Genomic DNA, 23,977 nt, shown 5'->3' on the forward strand with positions numbered 1-23,977 from the left:
ACAGTCACATCTGTAGAGTTCATTGGTGCCAAATCAAATTTACTGTGCAGCCTTGGGGGCTGCTCTCTGTCCTTTGGGATGTTTCCTTCATGTTTCATTTGGGTTTGCCATTCCTGTAATCCCTCAGGAGTGGAGGAAGGAGTTTGAACAGAGGATTTTGGAACTCATTTCACACTGCTTATAATCTGTCTTGCTGTCTTTGTGTTTCCAAGGGAAAGGAGCCCTCTGTTCGGCAGTTGGCTCTTCTGCACTTTAGGAATATAATCACCCTCAATATCAAATTGGAGGATGCATTATCCCGTTCCAGAGCCAGAGTTCCACCCTCTATTGTTCAGATGCTGCTCATACTTCAGGTAAATTGGTTACTTTTCTCAGCTTGTCTTTCTCTACTGCATTGCTGAAGTCTTCTTAAACAGTCTCTGATTTTGCTAATTTGTTGGAAATATCCTACCCAGAGTGCCAGAGCTTCTGTGCAACCATGTTGTGTGCATGAGACATAATATAATATCTAAATCCTAATATTCTAGTACCCAAATATCCCAATGTCTAGTGTCTAAAAAATCTTATTAGCCTAATATCTTAATTATCCAATAGTTTAATAGTAGTAATGTACTCTATATTAATATGTCATCTAGTATAGAATATCTAATAATAATGTGACATATAATGGTGTAATAAAATAATAATTGTAATAATTAAACTATCAAATATCTTAAAGTAGGGACATAAGATCAAGAGAGTGTGAGAGCACAGGCTTGTTTTGCAACTAGGCCCTGAAACATGAAGCTTTGCAAGCTGGCAGGTGTGTGGTGATGCCATAGTTTCCATTGGATGCTCTGTGTTGCTGTACTAGCAGCTCAGGGTATGAAGGGTCACATCTGAAACAGGCATCAAGTGAATATGCAATTCATACAGCAATGGTTGAATCCTGGGAACCACATTCTATCAAAACTGATGATATAAAAACATTAGGACCAGATAGTGGTATTTGACTTCACTGGTAGATTTTTTTTCTCTGTGTAGTAGTAGGAGAAACAAAATTAGAAAATCCAGGCAAAAGGCAATTTTAAGATATTTTTACTTTCTTAATTAAATAAAAGCATGAGGTATGATGTGGAGAAAAGGAATGAGGCAGAAGGGAAAGAGAGAACCAGGGGTGGATTTTTAAAGGGTGAGGGAATTGAGATTTTCATGGCTTCTGATTTTTTTATAAATCTTTCTTTGCTCTTCATCCCAGTATGAATTAGTTCTGTATCCAAAATTGTTTTGAAGAGCAAGATAATCTAATGAGGCCAATTTTGAAAATGAAGGAAAGGAGCAAGATTGTGTCTGCTGGGTCAAGAAATGGGATTTCAACTCTCAGAGGAATCAGTGATATCTCAGTGTCCTTTTGTTGGAGTGTTCAATGGTGTGTTTAGCCCGATTGTCTCAGGAAAAACATCCTTATCATGTAGGAATGTCTGCTTGGTCTTGTCTCCCTTCTCATAGCCCCCACCTTCCAGAAGCTTCTGGAAACTGCTGGCTGATTGTGACACAGTGACAGCAGTTTGGGTCTCATGGAGACTGGTGTCTGCAGAGAGGAGAGGAGCCCCAGGGCGAAGCTGGAGCATGGACCGAAATGTGTAATGAGGCATCAAGGGATTGACAGGGACTGAGCCATGAGCCCAGCTGCCTTAGCAGACGCCAGGAACTCCACACAAGGCAGTGCCAGTGCAGAACCTTCTTCAGGGGGAGGTTCTGAGGCCTCAGCCCCTCTGAGGTGTGTTAGCAGACACCAGGGACTGCACACAGGACAGTGCCATTGCAAAACCCTTCCTCATGGGAAGGTTCTGAGGCCTCAGCCCCTCTGAGGTGTGAGGTGAACTGCCCCTTCTCCGTCAGCCTTCAGCAGCTGACAGCTCTGAAAGCTTCCTGTGATTATTTAGGAGTCTGTGCTGGCTGGGCAGGATCTGCCTTTGAGTGGATTCAGTGCTGGGCTGGCAGCTGAGTTCCATCCTGATTTCTTCTTTGCAAATCTGCTTTCTTCAGCAACCCCAAGTGTTGACACCATGGATGCCCAGTTTAGGGCAAAGGGTCACATCCGTTCTTGTTGCAAAGCTCTTCATGGAAATCAGTAACCAAGTGAGAGGGAATTTGCCCCTAGGTGTTTATTTCTGCATACTTTGCCTATGGTTCCATGGTGGGGATGGTGGAAGTCTTTTCTTGGCAATAGCTCTGCTAATCTTGTGGTTTAAAACTTAATGGGAATTGTGGGAAAAGGTCAGAAGAAAATCTGGGAATTAGCTACTTACATTCTTAGTGGTGTTAGTGAGTAGTTGGAATTCAGAGCAAAGACTTTTTTCTGAACTCAAATGTTGTGTTAAACAAAATCAAATTTTATACATTAGTGACATCATGGAATTTTCTCTATGTAGTTGAACTCCATTTGTTAATAAGGCTGGGAAGAGAGCAATTCAGCTGTCCAGTGAGCACATGGTGGTCTTGTGGGCTTTGATTTCCTGGACTGAGACGTGGTGTCCTGATGGGAATGTTGCCTAATCCGGGTTTGTGACCACTGTGAATAGCTCTGCCGTAAGAAACCTGGTTACTGGAGCAGACTCCCATGGATAGGAGATGAGCCAGTGATAGCATCTGGAGCAGGTGTTGAACTTAGTGCTGAGGTTGCCTGTTTCTGTCCTGGACAGCCTCGTGCAGCTGTGGGATGTAGGTAAGGAGTAGCCCATGTTCTTTAAGGCAGCAGCTGTAATGTCAGAGGTTGGAATGCACCACTCTGTTGGACTGGATTAAAGCGGCAGAACTTTTGGAATTAGTGCAGGGTGCATCTGGTGTTATGTTTTGGCTTCTCAGGGTGCAGGGGAAAAGCTCTGTTACTTTGTCAGGAGAAGACACTTTCCTTATGGGACAGAAATAGAAATTTTTTAAAGAGGAAATGGAACTGCTCCATTTAAAGAAGCAGAGATCAGTTCTCAGGTTAATTATTAGACTTGGGTTCTGCAATTCAATAGAGCTCCTTCTCACCAGGGCTGTAACCTGGTGTAATTACAAACCAGCAATCTTTCAGCAAAGAGAGAACTCTGGGAGGAATAACGTTCACGTTCTGGCAGTCAGGGGTAGCTTTATCAGGGCTTGCAAGAAGAGTGCTTGTATCACTCACACTGTGAGCTGCCAGCACAGCCTGCCTCAATTACAGAGCACAAACTGCAATGTTGATCCTCCGTGGCTGCTCACAGGCAGCACAGGCTGCAGTGCCTCCGGGATGCTCCTGTTTGAGCTGCAGGGAGCTCAGGAGCAGAGTCATGGATGAAGGAAGGAAAAGAACTAACCCTGCTTTTCAGCTCTGAATGATGCACAGGAGCTCAGGCTGCTTCAAATGAAGGTACTGGAGAGAGGAGGGGTGAGTGGAGGAAGAGTTTAGAAAAGAACTTTCTGAACCAAAAAGCAAAACTACCACTATCCAACCTGCTTCCCAAAGTATGTTGTCGAAGATTACCCTGGCTGCTGAAACTGGAACATCTTATCTGCAGGTAACTCTCCTGAGGCCTGAGAAAGCCGAAAGAGAGGAATTAGAGAGTGTTCACCTGCATCTTTCAGTTAACATCAGATTATTTGAATTCACAGAACCTCTTAGGGTGACCTGACATATTTGCACAATATCTCTTGTGCTGAGGGAGGAGGCCTCACAAATAACAGATACACAGTTATCTCTCATGCTGGGGGCTGAGTCCTCACTAAATACAGGCTCTGAAGGAAAAAATGAAACCTGTGGTTTCCTCTGTGGCTCTCTGTGCCTCGTTTGAAGTCCCCTACCCATTGTCTCTCTCTGTTGAGGAAGACAAAATGAGCTGCCCAGTGTGACCTTTTTGTTATTTCTGTTAAGTTGCTTCCATTTTAAAGGAGTGGAAAAGTGCATTGCAGATCTGAGAGTAAAATGCAGAGGGTGCTGTTCTTCCATCCCAGCAGCCACATGTGACACTAAGGACAGCACAGTGGTTAAAAACAAAATAATCTTTGCTATCAGAAAGTTGCAGCTATGGAGGGGCTGTAGCACCCTGATGGCCAGTTGTAGTCAGTTCTTTATGGCCACAGGTTTCCACAGCTGGTGAAAGTGCTTTTGGGAAGTTTTCTTACTAAGTCTCTCAGACCTGAAGCATAGGTTGAAAAAAGTGGTGTGGGTGTGAGGTTTCCACATGCTTTAATTTATCTTTACATTTGTCTGAGTTCCTGGTTTAAAAAACACAAAACGCATCAATCAGTAAATAAACGTGTTGTAGACCTTATTTAAATGTAAATCACCATATCAAAAACCTGTACTTTTTCTGGGTGGTGCATAAATTGGGATGTTTTCTTCCTTCCTGGTGGAAGGGTGGTTTGTTGGTGTTGTTTGCATCATCCCCATGGGGTGTCAGGTAAGAAATCTTGCAGCCAGGACACAAAGGGAAGAGCCCTCTGTGGCTTTGTGTTCACACGTGCAGAACTGAGAGTCTGGCCCTCACCATTCACACTGCAGAGTACTTTGTAGGTGCATTTAATTTTGTGCATTATTCTCTCTTTTTCTAGTTTGTTTATTGTCTCTATCAGCAAGTGCAGTTTGCAGCAGTTACATTGACACAAATTTGTCATCGTGGAGTGAATTTGTATTGCTGGGATTTGTAACAAGGCACAGCATCTGATGAGGAGTACTTGGCACATTTGATTTTGAGTTTGTTCATGTTGTCGTGTCTCTAGGGGAGGTTGGGGGCACTGGTTGTCACTCCTGACCATTCCTGACTGCTGGGGTTTGTTCAGGAGTAACTCCAACACAGCCCGTGCTTCTGCACCACAGACCCCGATAGTTATGCACTCGTGTGCACCCTCCTTGTAACTAAGGACAGGGGAAGGCCATTGCCACCTGAAAAGAGGTTTTATTTTCAGATCCGGTACTCTTCAAAACTAGATCTCAGCATATTTCCAGCACCATGTGTTGTTGCCAGTTTTGTAAACTTAGGCAGTGGAAAAACAGGGAAGCAACATAAAAAGATACAGTTCCTCCTTTGATAGATGCGAACCTGTCTCATGCACACCATGTCCCAGTAATTCAAATGTGCATCTTGTCCCTCATCTTTAGCAGAAGGATGGGGGGTTTTTTGGTGTTTTATTGAACACAACTATAACTTTATCTGTACCAATTAAACACAATTATTTTTGAAGGCAGTTTGCATTGTTCAGATTCCCTTTGGGTATTACAGTCATGGTGCATTTTAAGAGAACCTCATATTAGGTAAAGAATCAGTTCTGCGAAGGATACCGGTTACTTAACCAAAGGTGCATCTTTGGGTAGAGTTGGTTAAACTAAAATAAATGTCTTCTGGAATTTGCCTCTAGTGATGAAACCAGTCGGTTAAAACCAGTACAAGTACATTGCTGGGCAAATCCTTAATCCCTATCAAAATCGAGTGAAATCCGAGAAATCATTCTTACCTTGAATTAGCGTGTTGTTGCAGACCCTATGACTTTGTTGAGTGAGAGAAGGAGAAGATTTTAACTAATTGCATTCATCTGTACAGATTCTTTTGTGGACCCATTTGGGCTAGTAGACTAAATCTGGCATAAAAGACAGCATAGAAATTTGAACTGTTGAAAAACTCTGAGCAGGAAGTGTTCCCACAGCGCAAGAATCCTTTGAGTCAGGATGCTTTAACTGTAATTCATGAGTTGTCTACAGGAGGAATAGAAGAAAGTTAATGCAGTATAATACTGCTGTATAAATGTGTATAATACTGCAAGATTTGCTCTGCAGGACTGACATCCTGGGCATTGGAGGGGAGAGAGCTCAGTACAAGAGGAGTCCTCCTTCTTGTGTGTGAGTTCCTACAGTGGGTACAAGAGGGAGATGTTGGAGCTTTTCCTCAGAGTGCTGTGCACGGCCACTGGGGATGGAGGGCAGTGAGCAGGAGCCTTGCACTGTGCTGCAGTGTGCTGCAATGTGCTGCACCGTGCTGCTGCTGTGCATGGCCACTGGGGATGGAGGGCAGTGAGCAGGAGGCTCCCAGGATGATGCGCTGTGCTGCAGTGAGAGCAGCAGATCCTCTGTGCTAGGGGAAGGCTTCAGCTCTTGGGCAACACCTGCTGCTCCAAGAACCACTGTGATCCCATCCAGAGCATGTGCTGGATGGGTTCAGACAACCAAACAGTGCTTAGAGCAAACTAGAGCTGTGCAGAGCTGGCAGCAGCTCCTGAGGCCTCTCCTCAACCAGGTAAACCATAACGTAACTCGCTGCCGCAGGTTTGGCTGTGAGCAGTCTGTGATTCTGTCTGGAAGATCGGTGCAAATTGGGTGATTGGCTGTGAAGTTTGTGCATCCATCTCTTCTGAGGAAGATGGAGGGCTGCAGATCTGCATCCTGAATGTGACCCACAGTGTACCTGGGAGCATGTGCTGTGCCATTGGTGCTGCATGTGGCCAGGACGAGTGACCCACTTGTCTCCAGCTTGTCCCCATGGCGGTTTCCTGCCTGCCCTGAGGCAGGGCTGGTCAGTGTTACTCAGGTTCCAGAAGGCTGGGATGCAGTGAAGGAGGGATAACAGGTACTCCTGTAAGGGCACTGGTTTCCAAATGCCTCATTCCAAATGCAAGGCTGCTGCTCTTTCTTTGGCCATGCCAAGCAGCACATCTTGCTGTCTGTGTGCTCACCAGGGTGTGCAGGCTGCACTGCACCAAAGGCTCCACCACCAGTGTTGGATGAATCCTGTGTTTTCACAACAGATAGTATTCTGCGTCTGCCTTGTGACTTTTAATTTCAGTTTTCTGTGGGAGCGTCTGGGCAGTGATTGTTATCCAGTGTGTGTCAGATTATCACCATTGCCTGCGTGTCTCTTTCTGTCATATTGAGTTCTCCTTTTCTCCAAGGACTCTGCTGCTTTAAAGCAGAGAATAGTAACATTTCTTGGCTGTTTGCCTGAGTGGTTAGGGCAATGCATGAGGCCAAGACCTCTGCTTTCAGAACTGAGCCTGTAAATGCCTCTGGCAGTGTTTCCTTTCACAGAGCACCAGGTCAGGACTGTTCCAGCATTTTGTGGTAGACAAGGGTGAGTGCAGCCATCACGGGTGCCCCTGATGTCCCCATGTGGAGGATGCTCCAGCAGGCTGAGATCCAGATTGTTTATCTGGCCATGACCTGAGCCATACACGGTCACTCCTTGTCTGTTAGCAGAGGACTTTGCTCTCTGTTCCATTAAGTTACCAAGAGCGATCATTGCTGAATTACTTTGTTAAATAACCCAGAAGTTTGCCTTTTCCTCTTTTCTTTACCGAGTTCAGAAGTTGCAGCAAGCCTGAAGCCATGCTGTGTCTGTTACTGGCAGGGCCTGGGGCTTGGGTCCGCAACGTCTGCTTTGTTTGTTCCCCTGGGTCTGGAGGAATACAGATTTTATTTATGTTTTATTTTATTCTTTTTTTTATTTTTTTCATTTAAAAGCTATGGAGCAGTTTATCAGTTGAAGCAGAAGACAGTCCTTTGCAGCAATATTACTCATGTACACATGCTGATCAGCTGAAGTGTTAAAGCTCCAGGTGAGTGCTCCAGCCTTTAATCAATGGCCAGTCATTGATTCAGCACATGCACAAGCCTCAGGTGGGCATGAAGTGGCTCCTCCATTGCATCCAGTTTTAGGGTACCTTTAGACGCTAGAGATACTTTCCAATGTATAATTTATTAGGTGAATGGTCTGCTAATAGCCTGTGCTAAAGAGGAATGTGAAAAGCAGCTGGGCAGTGCTGCTATTTCTAGGTGCTACAGGTGGTGGGTACTGATAACCAGAGCTGGAACACAGAACTTGTGACCTTTTATCAGTACTGAGCGAAACCCTGAGTTACTGCTGGTCAGTTAAAAGCTGTTTGGGTGTTCAGTAGTTGTTGATGATGATATTCATGTACAGATGAGTGAGGAGTTACCTGAGGCAGTGTGTATGTAGCTGTTGAGCCAGAACTGAAGCAGCCTCTGGTTAAGGTGAATGCAGAGAGGAGCTCAGCAATGATGGGGGCTTGCAGAGGGGTTGCTGTGGTACAGGAGCTCAGCAATGATGGGGGCCTGTTATCAAAATAGTTTATGTTTCTGGAAGCTTTACAAGTCAGATAGCCTGTGCCTAGATACAATGTTAATAAGGGCTTAGGGGTATTTTTTGTCAGAATTTATGTTCATTTAAAAACAGCGTATAAAAGGTTTAAGTAATGAACATTGAATATGTTTTAAGGTTATCTTTGAGAGGGACCCTTTACATCCTTAAATGCCTGCCTGAGGTCACCTCTGCTTTAGGACTTTTAAAGAAATCCTATATCCAGAAAAATTCTTCCCTGTTGCAGTGGTGAGGCCTTAGCACGGGTTGCCTAGGGAAGCTGTGGCTGTCCCGCCCACGGAATTGTCCAAGGCCAGGCTGGATGAGGTTTGGAACAGCCTGGGATAGTGGAACGTGTCCCTGCAGGGGATGGCATGGGATGGGATAAGCTTTGAGGTCCCTTCCAACCCAAACCATTCTCTGATTCTGTGATTGTACATACTGAAAAAGGAGGCTGTGGACTTATGTGCTCATGTACAAATCCCCCAAATTCTATTATTCTGAACATTCCTGTTTGCTCATTTATTCTTCCCTTTGTGCTTTCACAAGAAGCCCTTGTGCCCTCAAAAGCTCAGGAGGAGTTTGTAGTTAGTTTACACAATTAAGAGATGGAAATCTGTGCAGTTGGGCGCATCCCTGCTTGCTGGAATGGTTGTGGATGTGACTTACAGGGTTTTGTTCTTAAATACAAGAAGAGTTTTATTCCAGTGCCACACTCAAGCATTGCAGTGGGGCCCGTGCGTGCAGCTGGTCCAGCAGATGGGGCAGTGTTCTCATGAAGGAAATAGAGAAATAACTGTAGGCTTTAGGGATGGGGCCCTTCTAGAGTGCTTGCATGTTTACAACATATAAAAACATGGGGCAATGTGGTCATAAAGTAAATATGTAAATAACCTGTAGGCTTTAAGGATGTGGCCCTTCTGGGAGTGCTTGCATGTTTACATATAAAAACCAGTCATGCATAGGCCCCTTTTAATGCATTTGAACTACTACAGGAAAACTTTGGTTTCAAAACCATTTAATTAAGGCTAATGAAGTTTAGGACTTGGGTACTGTATCTCATGCAGTAATACCTGTCTCTGTTCCTGATAGGTGCCTTGCATATTCAGGACTGCAATCCCCATGATCCCCATGCCTTCAGAGCAGGACAGACTCTTGTCATGATATTACATTATGATCCTTTCCAAATGCAAGCACACTGAGGTGACCCTTGTTGGGTTTTGGAACAGTGTGATCAGGATGTGATCCAGCACTTCCACTCTTCCAAAGTACTAAAGTGCTTGCAGATATTTGATATTGAGCTATTTTGGCCCTCAACTGCAAAACAAATAGGTTAGGCAAGGCCTTTGAAAGGAATTTAATAGATACATCCCACAGTCATAGAGAAGCATAAAACTCTTCCGCTAAAATGAGACTAGGTTTATGAAAGGCCACAGTTATCTTTTAAAGTAAGTTCTTGCCAGTCTGCCGAGCAAATACTGCACTAAAGATACAGGTAGAATTTCTGTTGTACTGGTAATGCTTCAAGTTTTATTTTTTCTCCAAATTGTGATAGAGCTTCTTGTAAGCTAAGCATTCAGCCTTATGACTTTGGCTTTATTGCGCCATAGCAAAATACTGATAGTAAGGCATTGAGCAGTAAGTACAAGAAGAAGCATAAGCTGCCAAAATAACAACATAATATTTCATTATCATTATTATTATTACTATTTCTTTGATGCCTTTAAGTCCTGTCATCATTTTTTCAGAAACAGTTGTGACACAAATAACCATCCAAGTTGACTTAACTCTAAGGCTCATTTTGTTTGCCTTTATAAGCACCAATCACTTAGAAATTTGGGGAAGGGTCTGAAAAGGACTTTGTATAGAGATCGATGTAGGTGGGTGTACAGATATCTGTACATACTCAGCCATCCATTTATCTGTCCTTACATGCAGATATATGAAACATTTATAGCTATACTTTCCTCCATTCCTAAGCCTCTACTAGAAGTGCTTTTCTACTGAATTTGGTGTTACACAAACAGGCCATTGCATGTGTGGCACAGGAGATGGGTTAGAAACCTCTGGTGGGGAGACAGGAGTTCAAATGCGCTCTTGGGCCTGGCATGTAAATCAAAACAAGCTTCTTGCAGGCTCCCAAAGCTTGCTCTGAGCCTGCAGACACTTCTCTAGGCCACGTGGGCTGATTCATAAAAAAGCGACATTGTCTTTATATCATACGGAAAGTTTAGACTGGGAAGGCTGAAATTGTCCTTGCTACACTTTGGGATGTGCTTGTATTTGGTAAGACAAAGGCCTAGAGGATGCTTGTCATTGAGCATCACATCAGGAAGGAAGCAGGAAAAACTGCTGGTTTGTGGGTCAGGACGGGATCTGCACCCTGGTACTGCTCCTGCTCTGACAGGAGCTCCACAGCCAGTAAAAACTTTAAGGGGTTGCTCCATCAGCCCCCTGCAGAAAACCTATGAACAATGGTCACTGCAGGAAGGATGTCACAGGTAACAGAGCATGTTGGTGCAAAGGCACGGTGCAGAGTCAGCACTGGCTCCAGTGAACACCACATATTTTATGAGTTTTCAGTATATGTTTTTAAAAGTATCCTGCCCGCGGCCGGGGAGCCCTGCCTGTGGGGCCGCCCGTGCCCGTGAGGGCGGCCGTGGCGGTGGGGCCTCGCCCGTGGGGCCGGCCGTGCCTGTGGGGCAGAGCCTGTGGGGCTGGCAGTGCCTGTGGGACACTGCCTGTGGGGCAGAGCCTGTGGGGCCGGCAGTGCCTATGGGGCAGAGCCTGTGGGGCCGGCAGTGCCTGTGGGACACTGCCTGTGGGGCCGGCTGTGCCTGTGGGTCAGTGCCTGTGGGGCCGGCAGAGCCTGTGGGCCCAGCCGTGCCTGTGGGGCCGGCAGTGCCTGTGGGGCCGGCAGTGCCTGTGGGGCAGTGCCTGTGAGGCCGGCAGTGCCTGTGGGGCAGAGCCTGTGGGGCCGGCCGTGCCTGTGGGGCCGGCCGTGCCTGTGGGGCAGTGCCTGTGTGGCCGTGCCTGTGAGGCCGGCAGTGCGTGTGGGGCAGTGCCTGCGGGGCCGGCCGTGCCTGTGGGGCAGTGCCTGTGGGGCCGGCAGTGCATGTGGGGCAGTGCCTGTGAGGCCGGCAGAGCCTGTGGGGCCGGCCGTGCCTGTGGGGCAGTGCCTGTGGGGCCGTGCCTGTGGGTCAGTGCCTGTGGGGCCGGCAGTGCCTGTGGGGCAGTGCCTGTGGGGCCGGCAGTGCCTGTGGGGCCGTGCCTGTGGGGCAGTGCCTGTGGGGCTGGCAGTGCCTGTGGGGCAGAGCCTGTGGGGCCGGCAGTGCCTATGGGGCAGAGCCTGTGGGGCCGGCAGTGCCTGTGGGACACTGCCTGTGGGGCCGGCTGTGCCTGTGGGTCAGTGCCTGTGGGGCCGGCAGAGCCTGTGGGGCAGTGCCTGTGAGGCCGGCAGTGCCTGTGGGGCAGTGCCTGTGAGGCCGTGCCTGTGAGGCCGGCAGTGCCTGTGGGGCAGTGCCTGTGAGGCCGGCAGTGCCTGTGGGGCAGAGCCTGTGGGGCCGGCCGTGCCTGTGGGGCTGGCAGTGCCTGTGGGGCAGTGCGTCTGGGGCCGGCCGTGCCTGTGGTGCAGTGCCCGTGGGGCAGGCACAGCTCACACCCCCACTGCCTGCACCTCGCAGCCACTCCTCGTCCTGCTGGCCTTAATGCCGCTTTCCCTCTCAGTCTCTCTCTCCCCTCTAGACTTTTCAATTTTCCTTCCTCTTTCTTGTCTTTTCTAGCCCTCTTTAGTCGGTCAGCTTCTTTTGTTGTTCTTGGTTTTGGTTACCAAGGAACACTTCTCATGTGTAAGGTTGTCTCAGTTCACTTAATTTTGTTCTAGACCATCCATTTTTAAAAGAACTCCTCGCAGTGTGCAATGCAGCAGGGTTCTTTACCCACAGCTGATATTCAGCTACTCGTCTTTCACAAGTACAAAAAATACTAAAATGGTAGAAAAGTAAATAAAGCTCTACAGCAAAGCCTGGCATGAGCACTGGCTTCTGCTCCTCATAGATGTCAGTTTAGTTCCAGAGGTATTTGGTGTGGGAGCCTGCTGCGGGATGTCCCCAGCCCTGGCCTTTGCTTGATGTGCTCATGATGGGTTTGTGAATATGTGGTAAGGTAGCAGGCATGCTGCCTTTCTGAGGGCTTGGCTAAATCCCAGCAGATTTAGAAACCTGAACAGATCTCAATAAGCCAGGAATGACTTGGAAATAATACATGCACCTTCATTAAGTCTTCTGAATTATTCCAGTGTTAATTTTGCCTGGTGGAATAACTGTGGGCTCATTCTACTGTTCCTTTGATGTTTGCAAGCTTTTGGATCCACTGGATATGTATTTCTCTTCACATTTGTATTTGTGGCTGTCCCAAAGTTTTTCAGGACATAGCACATCACCAAAGATCGTTATTTGTTATTTAAAAACTGCTGTACTGGAATTGAAATTCTGTCCAAATGTGAATTGTCTGTTAGCCATTATTCATTTTTCATTCGTAAACCTTTATCAAGTGATGAGGCAGGGCAGCGAGCAGGGTGTAGAGTCAGCCATTCAGAAACACATCTGAGAGTCACTCTGGACTCTGGCTGGTGAGTCACACTGAGCTGTGAACACATCCTGAATGTCAGGATCCTTTCACACGCTGAAGGAAGTGTTGCACCTTTACTCATCTGCTCTTTATATTGCTCTCCAGAGCCTTTCATCCCAATCGGTTTCTTTGTACAGTAGCTCAGGAACACAGTAGCTCATAAAATCTCCTAAAATTCTGGCAGAGTACTTGCTGAGTATGGCATTTAGGATCTTAATTCTGCGACATGACGTGTTGAGCACATGGGAAATGTGAATTTGCTCCATATTGCAAGAGGTGTCCTATTTAGGAGTGTAGGGGGCTCTGCTCAGAACACATGGAGCACACACTCTGCAGCTGTGAGAAGAAGGGACAATACAGTTTTGCAAGGTTTTTCTGTCCCCTCTGCAGCCTAACAAGTGTGCTTGTGGGTGGAAGTGCAGAGTTAACAGCTAAAGGCTAAACATTCTGGCTGTGGATGATTCTTACCATGCTGATTACAATGTGACTTTTGCCTGGAACATGATGGGTGCCAGGGCATGGATGAGGAAAGAGAACAAACTTCTTTACTGTAAATATTGGTTGTTGAAAATATCCTGGAAGTATTTCTGAGGGTTTCCGTTTCACCTTTCTCTTAATGCTGTTGGTATTGCTGAGATGGCAGTGACACCCTGTGGTACCAGATGCCATCATTCAGGAAGTGACTGTAAGACTGCAACAGCAAAAAGTCCAGGGATTTAATTCCTACTTACAGATCATGGCCTCTGTCCTTCCCTGAGTGCTGTGCACTAGGTAGGATGTACTTTGCTGGATTTACTTGTCCTGGAGGTAGCTCTGGTCTAATCCACATCTCTTGGTTTTACAGAGGAGGAATCAGCTGTAGCAGCACACCAGGCTCACATTGCAGGGCACCTGTGCTTTCATCAGTGAAAATGGTCGTTCTGCTCTGCCTGCCCTGGTGAGCCAGGAGAGATCGTGATTGAAGAGGCAGTGCTCATGCTGGGTGTTCCCTCTTTTTCAGGGGGTCCATGAGTCCAAAGGTGTGTCTGAAGATTATTTGAAGCTGGAATCCCTGCTCCAGAAGGTTGTTTCTCCTTACCTGGGCACGTACGGGCTGTACTCCAGCGAGGGACCCTTCACGCACTCTGCCTGTATCCTGGGTAAGGACAGCGCACACTCATTTGGCACAGCACACAGAGCTTCCCAGAACCTTGCTCCATGTAGGGCCAGGGCCTGCACCAGAGGTGCTGCCAGTGCTCACATGAGTACATCAGCCTTCTCTTTAACACCATTCCAGGTGCAGAGTCACAGTGAAACTTGCAGTGGCAAAAGATGGAAACATTCAGTAAAATTATTCAAGAGTGGTTAGCATTTCCACTCTACCTTTTAACAAGAGGGCTTCAACACAGGATGCTTTATGGACAGTGAGAGGAAGAAGCAAGAGGCCACTTTTAAAGTACTCAGTAGTTCATTTTCATGAGTGTTCATGAGTACACAAAGATTGCAGAAAGCTGTTAAAATTAGGGAAGAGAGCCGGAATTTGTCTTAGAAAAGACCAACATGTAAGCCTTCAAGCATGTAAAAGCTTTCTGCAGAGTAGAAGGTTATAAGCTGTTCTCCATCCCAGTGGAGGTGAGCAATACAGAGTGGGTCTTACACAGCAGTGAGAATTCCTATTACATGGAAGGAAAAATCTCTTTATTTCCCATGCATTGCCCCTGGAGATTATTGACTCTGCCCTGCTGAGAAGCTTTTTACCTGTCAGAAACATCAGCATCCATAAGGAGCAAGGGGGAAACATGGGCTGGCCTGGTGGCAGCTTGAGTTCCCTCCAGCTTAATTTCTGATTCTTGGAGCTCTGGAGCCTTTGGTGACTTCTGTGATGGCAACATTTAGCCAGGATGAAGGTGCAATATCCTACATACCAATGCAATTTGGTCAAAATACAAGGGAGATACTACCAGTGTAAATGACAAAGGAAACGGGGTAGTACCTGAGTACTATTGTAAATACTGGCATGGTCTGATTAAATAGAGCAGACAGAAGGGAAGATCAGTTCAATTGCATGTTCTCTCTGCAGTCAATTCATCCTGTTTGCCTGTCAGAAATGGTCAGTAAAGCAGTTGATTTTCTCGTGGAGCTGGATGGCAAAATGGTTGTGTTGCAGCAGGTGTTCAAGACACAAATGAGTTTTAAGTGACTAAATAGAGGCTGGTTATGTCCTGAAAATGGTTCAGGATTACTGCTTTGTGTTTATTGCTTGCCATTAAAAGACCACAAGCATTTAAATGGAGCCTCAAACTGGCATTTTCTACATACAAGCTTTTGTATGTCAGGATAGAAAAAATGCACCCAAAGAGAACAAAGCATCAGTGAAAGGAATTGTTAGCAAATAAATGTCTGAGTACATGACTGCGTAAGATAGGGAGGTTTTGGTGGGCTGGGCACTTCCTCTTGCTGTGGTCTGGGTTGTAGATGTAGCAATACTCCTGAAATGGGGCTCACTGTAATCACTGAGCCTGTATACTCCTGAAGTGGGTCTGACTGCAGTCACTGAACTGGATCCAAGGGAGCTTAGTGTGCAAGTGGCTGCTGCTTTTGAACTAATTCTCTTCAACTATTTTGGTAGCATGTTGCATGTTGTTAGCAGAGTTCATAGCCCCAGGAACCTTTTCTCATTACCAGCTCAAACTCCTAACAATGAAAAAGTCCAGAAAGGGACTTGGATCAGATGATTTCACTGCTGAGGCAGACACGGCTGCAAAATGCAGTCTTAAATACAGAAACTGGCTTTTTTAGTAGTACAGCATGTGATTGGAATTTGTGTCTAGGTGAGCACATAACTGCACAATAGCATGATATGAAGGGATTGGAATATGTTTGAGGGAACATGTACCAGCATCCTGATTTAAAGCAGACAGGTTATTTGCAGTAGCTCTGTGACTTCCAGAGGGTAATTTGATCCCCTGCTCCAGTTGTGCCTCCTTCATGGGATGGCAAAGCGAGAGCAGCAGGAAGAAAGCTCCAAAAGTGAGACCTAATTCCAGTACCTGGTATTCACACCACCTTTTCTTCTGATAGCAGGAGTGAATCTGAGCGCTGAGACTGCTCATAGTTAGAGTGGTGGTCGTTTTGCTCATGATGCTCATTTCATTCACATTGACAGGACGTTCCAGCACTAAACTCCTGCCAGAGAGGGAGCTCAGTGCTCACTTGCTGCCATCTGCTGCCTATTTTTTTGAAGCTCCCACTTGGTTAACAGCATTCAAGCAATCGCTGCTGGATTTAAGGCAGATTTGCGCCCCCAAAAAAGAGGTTTCTGTGGGCATTGCCCTCTAGTTAACATTTTTAGTCACTCTTGGTGGTCTCCCTCATGTGGTCTCTGAACTTTGAAGGGTTTTCCAGAATCAGTAGAAAAACTGCCTGTCTTAATCCTCATGCTCCAAATTTGAAGAGACTTTATTTTCCCAGGATGAATGGAAAAGTTAAATTTCAGCTACTAAAAATGTTTATAACCTGAAAAAGAACAGAATTTCACTTTCTGTTTCTGTCTAAAGGAGGTACTTACAACTATCACCTCTCACTGTATTTACTGTTTTAGCTCAGCCACTGAGGGAATCTCAGTTATCATTTGTAAAGATAGATTTGGAGTCTACAGTATGCTAAAGAAATCTAGGCAATCTGAATCTCCAAAATCAGCAAAATGTCTTCTTCTAGAGAAGTTTGATTGCAGAAAAGCCTATGAATAATCAGGACTTTGCATTTCCTTTGAACACTGATAGTTAGGAGTACCATCCCAGGAGGCTGTGCAGGTGTGACTGTGGTTCTCTGTTCACAGAGAAGCGGTTCTTCAGGCGCTCCAGGTCGGGGGAGATCCTGGCCAAGAACCCCGTGGTGCGCTCCAAGAGCTACAACAACCCGCTGCTGACGCCCGTGGCCGAGTACGACAGCGAGAGCGCGGCCGCCAACGGGGCGGGCATCCGCAGGCACTCGGTGTCGGAAATGACCTCCTGCCTGCAGCTCCAGGGCTACCCCGGCCTCGCCCCCATCACGGACAGCGGCTCCAGGGGCTCCATGAAAGGCTCGCTGCCCGGAGAGCAGGAGAGGCCCGGCGCCGCGCCGGGGCAGTGCTCCAGCAAACTGGGCACGGCCGAGCCCCAGAAGGGACTCTTCCGCTCCACTGGCGACCCACACAGCTCTTTGGAGCTGGACACAGACACTGCCTTACTGCCAGCTCCCTCCTCCAGCCCTGAGAACATGGTGGATCAGATCTTGGAGTCCATTGACTCTGACTCTGAAGGCATCTTCATTGATTTTGGCCGAGGCTGTTCCAGTTCATCGGCATACAATGTGGATGTGAACAGGCAGAGCATTGTGTGAAGGATGTTAGGAGACAGACTCTGGAGTTCAATGATATATGACAGTTACCAAGACAGTGTGTTGGACTGTGGTCAATACAGCCCCACAAACTGTGGGGTCTAATGATTCATGACAGTTACTGAGAGGGTGTATTGGACTGTGGGCAATACAGCCCCACAAACTGTGGGGTTTAGTGATACATGACGGTTACTGTGACACTGTGTTGGACTGTGAGCAAGCTGTCTGTGCCTGGGCAGATTTCAGGCAGATTTGCCAGGGCATCATGGCTGTACTGAACACACACAGTTTGGTTATAGCAGGTGGGAATCTGCTGAGGGGGAAGCAACTCCAACTGCCTTTCCCCACGCCTGGCACCCTGCAGATGGATTTCCTGTTTCTTTATAAACCTAGGGGATCACAAACTCACAAGTGTCTGGTAAAATGCTGTTAGTGCAGCTGGCAGTGATTGTTTAGGAAAATAGCTCAGCAATAGTTCTGCTCACTTCTGATTTTCTAAAGAGGTTTCCTGCAGATGGTAGGTTGTTCTCTGAAGTGAAGCACCTCAGCAAGAGGAGAAACAGCTCCTTTAAAAACAAACAAACAAATACAAAAGGCTTTTGGCTTTCATGCCACAGAATACAATAATGAAGAAGTCTCTTTTAATCTTTTTCTTGTACATCCTTGTATGTACTCCTTTGCCTAATGGTGACTTGGAGTTCTTGAAGAAAGGCAAATAAACAGAAATTTGCTTCCTGATGTCACACAATGCCCAGTGTCTCCTTTTCTGTTTCATTGTGTGCTCAGCCAGTACCTTGTGTCTGGGAGGATTGTCTCAAAATTGGCTTCCCAGACCAAAATTAATTTGCTCTGAATGTGGCACTTGGAGAAATCTGTACTGTCAGCTCCTGAAGCATCTGTTGTGTAGAGAGATTCCACAATGTTTCAACTTCCTTGTTTCCTAAATAAGTGAAAATCTGGCCTCTGAGGAAAATCCTTAGTATATATTTATATTCTTACTGAAATGCCATAATGCATCTGCTGTCAGTGACGGTTTTGGGAAGTGCGAACCTTGCAGCTCTCCTTATCCTGAGCACACCCAGCCCTTGGATTCTCTCTTGCGGTAACACAGTGGGTAAGAGCTGGATCAGTGGTTTTGCAGAGGATTGGTGCATGTGATCCCAAGGTGGAGCAGAAATCCTGCTGCACATCCAGGTTTGAGCAGGGGTTTGCAGTGAAGGCAGCTCTGTTTTGTGTCTGTGCTTTGGTGGAAGGAGTCAGTCGATGCCTCCTGAGCTGGATGCCATCATGAGCCTTCACTCACAGGGAACTCTTGGAAAGCACAGGAGAGAGTGGAACTCCTGCTGAAATTGGCTCCAGTACATGACAGGAGCGATGATTCCCAAAAGTGACCTAGAGTGGTGCAAGCCACCACGCTGGCACTATCAGTCCCTACCCTCGTTCTTTCTGACAAACACTGCTCTGTCTCCTAAATTATTTTTGTATTTGGAGAAAAGGAGTGTCCACAGCCTTGTTCTAAGCACAGTGCAGGGAGGAAAAGGTAAGATTCAAACCCTTCCATAAAAATATTACATAACCCCAAAGGTAACAAATACAGTCCCTCCACACACCTTCATCCCTCAAGGAACTTGAAATGCTTTAAGAGTCATGAGCATACCTAATTACTGGGGAACGGTTAAGCACAGGTCCAATGGAGGAGAGAAGAGACTGCCAGGACCCTTCCCACTGCAGGTTTTTGTGTGCTTAGTGCCTTCTGCTCTGATGGAAGGCCTTGGTACACAGGATTGCTCTGATGGAATCCTCTGCCATGCTGGCAGTTAACGGGCTTTTCCCACCTTGCACACATGGAGATAGTGAATAAACATCCTTCTCTGTTTGTTTTAGAAGATTATTTACAGACTGGGTTCAGGAGTGTGAATGCATGAGAGAAATTCTCCTATGGCAAAGGCGTAGGAAAAGGTGAGAAAGGCAAGAAAAAAGGAATAAAAAAGGCAAGAAGAAAGGGGGAGAAAAGCCAGAAAAAAGGTAAGAAGAAAGGCATGAAAACAGGCAAGAAAAGGAATAAAAAAGGCAAGAAGAAAGGCAAGAAAGAGGAAAGAAATGCAAGAAAAGAGGCAGGAAAAAAAGCAAGGAGAAAGGCAATTAAGACAAGAAAAAAGGGGAAAAAAGGGAAAAAAGCAAAAAAAAAAAAACACAAGAAAAGGGCAAGAAGAAATGCCAAAAAAGGCAAGGAGCAAAGCCAAAAACAGGCCAAGAAAAGGGGAAAAAAGGCAAGAAAGGCAGGAAAAGAGGCAAGAAAAAAGAGGAAAAAAAAGACAGGAAAAAGGGCAAAAAGACCGCAAGAAAAAAGGCAAGAAAGGCCAGAAAAAATGGCAAGAAAAAAGGGAATAAAGGCAAGAAGAAAGGGCAAAAAGAAAGTCCAAAGAAAGGGCAAAAAAGGCAAAAAGAAAGCCCAAAAAAAGGGCAAAAAGAAAGCCCATAAAAAAGACCAAAAAAGGCAAAAAGAAAGGCTAAAAACTGGCCGAAAAAGACAGGTAAAAATGGCCAAAAAAGTCAGGCAGAAATGCCAAAAATGGCCAAAGAAGGCAGGCAGGCCCAAAAAACCAAGAAAGACCAGCCAGAAAGGCCAGAAAAACAGGAGAGAAAGGCCAGGCAGGCAAGCAAAGAAAAAGGAGGGAAGGAAGGGATGGCACTGTCCCGTGTGCGATCGGTGCAATTATCAATTCCAGGCTGTGGCTGTAAAACACCCCTGAGGTGCCTGGAGCTCCATGCCTGGAGGTGAGGCGGGACGTTCACACGCAGTCATTTCCAGCCATCAGTGAGTGCAGATGGCAGCAAACACATCCAAAGCACACAGAGCAGGAGCTCTTAGAGGAGAAACCCCAGATCCTGACGGCAAAATGCTGTGAAGGCTGAATGCTGCAGTGTGTGCTTCCTGCTTGCTCTGGGGCTGATCTCTGCTCATTGCTGGATTTTGTTTTACCTGGAAGGGCTCAGGGCAGGCCTGACCACCAGAGTCACTTGTGCCTGCACAGGGACACCTGCTGTGCTTTATGGGCTGTTCATGTGTTACTCTCCCATCCTTTCTGTGCAAGAGCTTTTTAGTGCTGCTTTTTCAGGCACCCTGTAATGCTCTGGAGAGATGATTTTTTCCTCTGGTTGTTCTTTGTACTCAGCTTCCCTGACACAGTGAGACACAAAGATGTGTGTACAGAATTTACCCCAGCTTTGCATGGCCTGGTGGGCAGGATCGTCCCTGTCTCAATAAATGAGAGCAGCCCCGTGCATTTCAGCTCAGGTAGAGAATTCCTGCTCAGAGGGAATTGCTGGAGCCCTCTGTGAGCTGGAGGAGCCTCCGTGGCCTGAGGTCGCAGTTTGTGGGGTAGAGCCAGGAATGGGTGCTCATGGCCAGGGGTGTGAGGGGTTCGAGTGCTGTGACACACCCTGGACTGTCAGTGCTAACACAGGCTGCTCTCTGCTTCTCTCCCATCCCCTCAGAGTGCGTGGTGGCCTGTCACAAGTTTGTGGAAGTCAACGCCCTGGGTCTCACCGTGGCTGCCCTGAGCAGCTACAACCCCAGCATGAGAGCGGCGGCGTATTTTGTGCTGGCCTCCTTCCGCTGCCACCTGGACGGGGCTCGCTGTCGTGAGCAGAGCCAGGTGAGCAGTGCCAGGCTGGGCTCTGAGCTGGCTCTGGGGAGCAGAGCCAGGTGAGCAGTGCCAGGCTGGGCTCTGGGGAGCAGAGCCGGGTGAGCAGTGCCAGAGTGGGAAGCATGAATGGAAGACTGGACTCGGGAATCAGGATGGTCTTCTTGGGTTTAAAAAGCCTGAATGGCTTTTAAAGGCATTTATATCAGACCTGGTTTATTTTTATTACCCTTTTTGTAAACTGAAAAACAAACAAACAAAAAAACCAACCCTGATCCATTGCTGCTGCTGCCATGTGCAACACAAACCCATCTTCCCTCTGCCTGGAACAGGTGAGAGATGGAACTGAACCCCAAAGGATTTTCAGCTCAGTGATTATCCATGAGTTTTATTGGGAACTCTCTGGGAAATCTTGTTCTTCAGTGTGGCTGTGAGGGTGGTTGAGCAGTCAGTCTAGACCTGCAAATACAGCAGTGCCACAGTGAGAACCTTTGAATTGTAAACCTTTGAATATTAAACTGAATCGCAGCTGTGTGCTGTGCCCAGGTCCTTTGTACAAATAGTGTACGGGGAAAAACCAGAACTGCACATTACTTGTGATATGGATGGAATTTTGGCGGGGTTAAATAAAATCGAGATGCATATGACAGAATCGCTTGTACGTGTAAATATTGTTATCCTAAAGGAGCCCTCAGCTCTGTCCCAAGTGTTGAGTTAAAATGACATTTCTTTACAAACTTGCAAGCCTTTTGGAGGCTGCAGTTTGTGTCATGTAGAATTCCCAGGGGCTGCCAGCAGGAAATCTGTGGGCGGAATCCAGCTGGTCTCGGCCGAACCGAGCCGAGCTCTGCCTAATAGCCGAACCGAGTTGGGTTCAACTGAGCTGGGCCGAGTGCAGCCGAAACAAGGCGAGCTCCGCCGAACAGAGCCTCCTGCTTTCATGAGCATTAATTAGCGCGAGTGCGGTCACCGCCTAATGAACTCCTGTCCTACCCCGCGCTCCCGGTCGTGTCCGTGCGATGGGCGGGCCGCCCGCGGGACGCCGCAGCAGGAGAGCCCCGAGCCGGGCGCGTTTAACGTGAGGCGGCGCCGCTTGCCCGCCCTCAGGGAGCCGAGCCGAGCTCAGCCGAACACAGAGCGCGGCTCCGAGTTCGGCCGAAGCGAGCCGAGGCGCGCCGAAGAGGCGAGTCCAGCCGAATGCAGCCGACAATAGCCGAGTTTAGCCGATTACAGCCGAATTTAGCCGAGCAGCTGTGAGCCTTGAGGTGAGCGTGCATCATTGCCGGCTTGGGATTGAATGAAATGCACTAAGGAAACCAGCGCTGGGGAGGGAGGCAGGGAAAGCCTCTCTTAACGTTTGCCAATTCTTCCGTCAAACTCATCACGGCAGGACAGAGTGAAGACTGAAAGTGTAAGAAGATGTGGAGGGAAACAGAGAATCTGACAGGAGCATCGAACGCACAAGTGCACGAATTTCGCTTTTTGCTTGGATGTAAACTCAGAAGTTGTAAGGAATTTGGGAAAGGGACATTTCAGAAGGAGAAGGAGGAGAAGAAGTTGTTGTTACAGTCCTGGCAAAATCTTTTGTTCTAGCTAATAAAAGAAGTTAGTTTAGAAAACAAAAAGAAAAAAAAATGTAGTTTTTCTTTACTTGACTATTATATTCATTGGTGGTATATGGTGTGTTGTTTTATTTCTTGGTATTATTAACTCAGTGTAAGTTGTTTTTTGAGTGAACTAACTTTCTGGATGGGTTGGTTTGTATTTGAGGCAGGATTGATTTCAATAGGTTTCTTTCACAGACTTGTGACAGGTATTACTGGGGTTTTGGCTTTGTTTACTGTATGCATAAACATCCAGCTTTGGTTGGGCCAGGTGGGCTGCCAGAGTTTGTGGGTGTGAATTTATTCGATAGCTTTTGTTAAATGCAGTGTTTAATTTTTGAAAGGTTTTCAATGTAGTGGTTTTAAGGTGGTTTTTAGAATTGATTGTATGGTTTGATGTTGTTTATAGTTGCTGTCCGGTAAGGGATGTGGTGTGAGTACTTGAACCTTATGGTTTTGGTTTTCCTAAGTTCCGTTTTCTTTCTGGTTCGATAGGTTTTTTTAGTTTTATTTTTGGTGCCAGGGGTATTCACGTGGTGGGTTTTTATAGGCAATATGTTTTTTAATTTGGGTAGTGATATTTTTTAGTATTTTAACAGTTTAGATTTTTTATTTTTATGCTTTGAATTAGTTTTCTTTTAATTTTAAATTAAGTTTTATAGATTATTGGTTTTTATTTGTGCATTAGCATAAAGGTAGAGCTTTGGGGGCTTCTTTTAGTACTGTTTAGGGTCAGTTGTACAGTTTTGAGTCTAGTGAGTTGGTTTGATTTAATTTTTAGTGGGTGTTTGTTTTTCTTAGCAGTTGTGTCATTTTCAAGGTGTATTTGAGGTTTTTGGGGTTTTTGAGATACTGGTTTAGGAGGACGTTTATGATGAGCATGTGCGCAGGTTTTGGGCTAGTTGAAGTGGGATTTAAAATTTATTTTGGGTTAGGTTTATTTGAGTGTTTATGAGGGTTCAATGTTGTGGGATGTTTGTTCCGTTAGTGATAAAAATAGGTTTTGTTTTGATGTGCTGCGATGGGATGAGCGTGTGCTGCGTGCCGGTGCTGACAAAGGTACGGTATTGTTGTGGCTTATTTATATGGTTTAATATAGAGATGAAAATAGAAATAAATATACATTTAAAAAGAAATATAACATTAGAGTGGTAAACATAAATATTGAGAACAGATACATATATAAAACTATAATTCATGGTATAGAATTGTAAGATATCATATAGATAAATGATAGTCTATTATATATATGCACAAAGATATATAAATATAAATTGTAAATATAAAAATACTTAAATATAGTTAAATTGGGGGTTTTATTAGGTTGTAGACCTGTTTTTATTAATAAATCATATAAATAGAAATAAAATAAAAATTCAGATACAAATATATAGGGAAATACAAATATCTATAAATATTGATATTAAATAAATCCAAGTAAAAGAAATATACAATACAGAAATTTTCTATCTATGATTATATTAGAGGGCATTCTCCCTAAGATATATACAATATCTATGAATATAATGAATAAAAATTATCAATCTAAATATGATTATAATTTTGAAAGATAAAGTTACTTGTTAAATTTTAAATGTGGTTGAAATAAAGAAGTGTCCTTGGTTTTGATTTGGTTAGAGGCAGGAGTTTT

At 45.9% G+C, this 23,977-nt stretch overlaps 1 protein-coding gene across 9 annotated transcripts in view; it reads left to right on the forward strand.

The window, feature by feature from the left end:
- Nucleotides 1–22,398, forward strand: part of PRR5 (proline rich 5) — a 61,514-nt gene extending 39,116 nt beyond the window's left edge. For 8 of the 9 annotated variants that reach the window (XM_074540169.1, XM_074540165.1, XM_074540164.1 and 5 more), the window contains 3 exons: nt 213–353; nt 13,720–13,858; nt 16,537–22,398. In XM_074540169.1, the coding sequence (XP_074396270.1) occupies nt 213–353; nt 13,720–13,858; nt 16,537–17,078 (822 nt within the window). In that variant the 3' untranslated portion in view covers nt 17,079–22,398. The remainder of the gene's footprint in view (nt 1–212; nt 354–13,719; nt 13,859–16,536) is intronic. The other variant, XR_012580160.1, reaches the window with a different exon arrangement.
- Nucleotides 22,399–23,977: the final 1,579 nt, after the last annotated feature.

The sequence above is a fragment of the Zonotrichia albicollis genome, chromosome 4 (assembly GCF_047830755.1).
Source record: "Zonotrichia albicollis isolate bZonAlb1 chromosome 4, bZonAlb1.hap1, whole genome shotgun sequence".
NCBI classification, from domain to species: Eukaryota; Metazoa; Chordata; class Aves; order Passeriformes; family Passerellidae; genus Zonotrichia; species Zonotrichia albicollis.